Consider the following 2,539-nt stretch of genomic DNA (forward strand, 5'->3'; position numbering starts at 1 on the left):
ATGGCATATAGTATTAAATACCTATCATTACAAAAATCAGAATTGGTGTACGAAGTGGAACTCCGTGGTGGTACTGGTGAATCAGTTCAAGAATTGAGAAAGCAAATTATTAAACTGTCTCAACTTTTGCCCTCAGAGGATATCTTAGAGTCTCATTTAGATCCTACAGATGACCTGAAGGAAGTAAAGGAGTCACTTATAAAATCGCAAAGTAATTTAACTAGTCTTAAAAATAAACTAGATAAAAACTTATTTAATAGAACTGAAACTTTATTACATCATATTTATCACCGTCTTAACAGAATTGTACCTTCTACCGAACTTACCGACATACACAAAACCTGTATTTCTAGCTTTAATTCTCAATTCAAGGAACTATCAAATATTAAATCTCATACTACTCCAACTAATAGTTCGGCTTCAGCCCCTGATAATACTACGGACACTCCCACCATATCTGTCACTTGTGAACGTAATCTATCTACAGATCTAAATAAACTTAAATATTCAGGGAAAACCTGTGTTCATTCCTTTATACAAAGAGTAGAAGAATATGTGCAATCTAGGGGTATTACCTTTGATAAAATACTAACTTTAGCCTATGAAATATTTGTCGATGACGCACTACATTGGTATCGTTATAATAAAGACCGAGTAAACTCATGGAATGACCTCTGTGCATTACTTAGAGAAGATTTTAGTAGTTCTGACTATGACTATAGACTCGCTGCTGAAATTCGATCGCGTACACAGGGAGAACACGAAAACATTACAATATATCTGTCTATTATGCATGGCATGTTTTCTCGTCTCAGCAAACCTATGAATAATGAAGATAAACTCGATATATTAATGCACAATATCCGCCCCTGCTACGCAAATACTCTAGCAGCATCTCCTAATATTAAATCTATGGATGAATTAAAATCGGTCTGCCGTAATTACGAGACTGTTAATTCTAGATTTTTGCAATTTCATGAGCCACCTAGGGTAACTAGTAGTACACTCGCCCCTGAATTTGCTTATAAATATAAATCTGAACAAACTAAATACAATTATAATAAACAATTTAATCAAAACGCTACCTATAATTACCAAAATAAAACAAACCTTACTAATGCTAATTTCAATCAATCAAATAGTTATAAAAATCAAAATTTTAACGTGAGCGCTATATATACAAATGATCAATCTAGACAGGTGTTCTGCCCTAGATGTAGATCTAACAGTCACTCTTTAAGCAGCTGCAGTGAGGAGCGGTTCCCTATCTGCTTTAAATGTGGTAAAAAGGACGTGCGCTACCCGGAATGTCCTGATTGCAATACCACTCACAAACAGGAACCGGCAAAAAACTAAATAAATTCGATTGGAGTGGCCGAGTTCAGGAATGGAAGGATTGGTTAAAATTTGTTAAAAATTTTTTCACCTTTAATTCGGTTGCTTCAGTCGATAATAATAAAAATATCCTCGATAGAACTCGACCATACGTTAAAATTAATGTATTAGATAAGTTAATAACTGGATTGTTAGATACCGGTTCTTGCGTTACTATTATTGGGAACGGATATCATGATTTTTTTGTAAATATGGGTCTCAAAATACAAGACACTACCCCTGTTCAATTTGTTGCTGCCGGCGGAGAGAAGCTAAATGCTATCGGAATTATTCGTCTCCCTATCTATTTTGAAAGACAAATGCACACAGTCAATGCCTACGTAGTACCAGGTATAAAAAACTCCGTTATCCTAGGTATTGATTTTTGGCGAACGTTCGGTCTCTTTCCTAAACATTTAGACGCAATATCATTTCACAAGGACTCTGAAACCTACATGATGAGTAATGCGTTAGACAGTGCTATAGCATTATGTTCCTACGAGCATTTGACAGATGACCAGAGGAATATGGCCGATAATCTTATTTCTCAGTACCGTGACATTTCATACGAGGAGCGTGGGTTAGGTCGCACTACACTAATCACGCATTCCATTGATACTGGGGATGCTGCCCCCATACGTCAACGCTATTATCGTATGTCACCTGAAAAACAAAGAATATTAGTAGAACAGTTGGACGAGATGTTAAAGGATGATGTTGTCGAACCCTGTGAAAGCCCTTGGTCGTCTCCCGTTCTTTTAACACCTAAAAAAAACGGTGAGCTCAGGTTCTGTTTAGATAGCAGAAAGCTTAATACAGTAACAAAAAAAGATGCGTATAGCTTACCTTACATTACAGAAATACTCGACAATCTACGCGATGCCAAATATCTCAGTAGTATAGATCTTTCAAAAAGTTTTTGGCAAATTTTAATAAAAAAAAAGGACAGATGCAAAACTGCATTTTACATTCCAACTCGTGGTACCTTCCAATTTAAATCTATGCCCTTTGGGTTAACTAACGCACCTGCAACACAACAGAGACTCGTTGACGAATTGTTTTATGGCCCTGAGTTCGAATTTCGAGTATTCGTTTACATTGATGACATTATAATTGTCTCCGAGTCATTTAGTCAACATATACACTTGCTAAACAATGTGTTAGA

General features: G+C 36.0%; 1 protein-coding gene across 1 annotated transcript; it reads left to right on the forward strand.

Moving 5' to 3' along the window:
- LOC131853403 (uncharacterized) lies at positions 1 to 1,517 on the forward strand. The gene has a single exon (XM_059204283.1). The coding sequence runs from the start codon at positions 1 to 3 to the stop codon at positions 1,354 to 1,356; it is 1,356 nt and encodes a 451-aa protein (XP_059060266.1). The 3' UTR covers positions 1,357 to 1,517.
- Positions 1,518 to 2,539: the final 1,022 nt, after the last annotated feature.

This window comes from Achroia grisella, unplaced genomic scaffold (genome assembly GCF_030625045.1).
Source record: "Achroia grisella isolate CSIRO2021 unplaced genomic scaffold, CSIRO_AGI_Agris_v1 utg900, whole genome shotgun sequence".
NCBI classification, from domain to species: Eukaryota; Metazoa; Arthropoda; class Insecta; order Lepidoptera; family Pyralidae; genus Achroia; species Achroia grisella.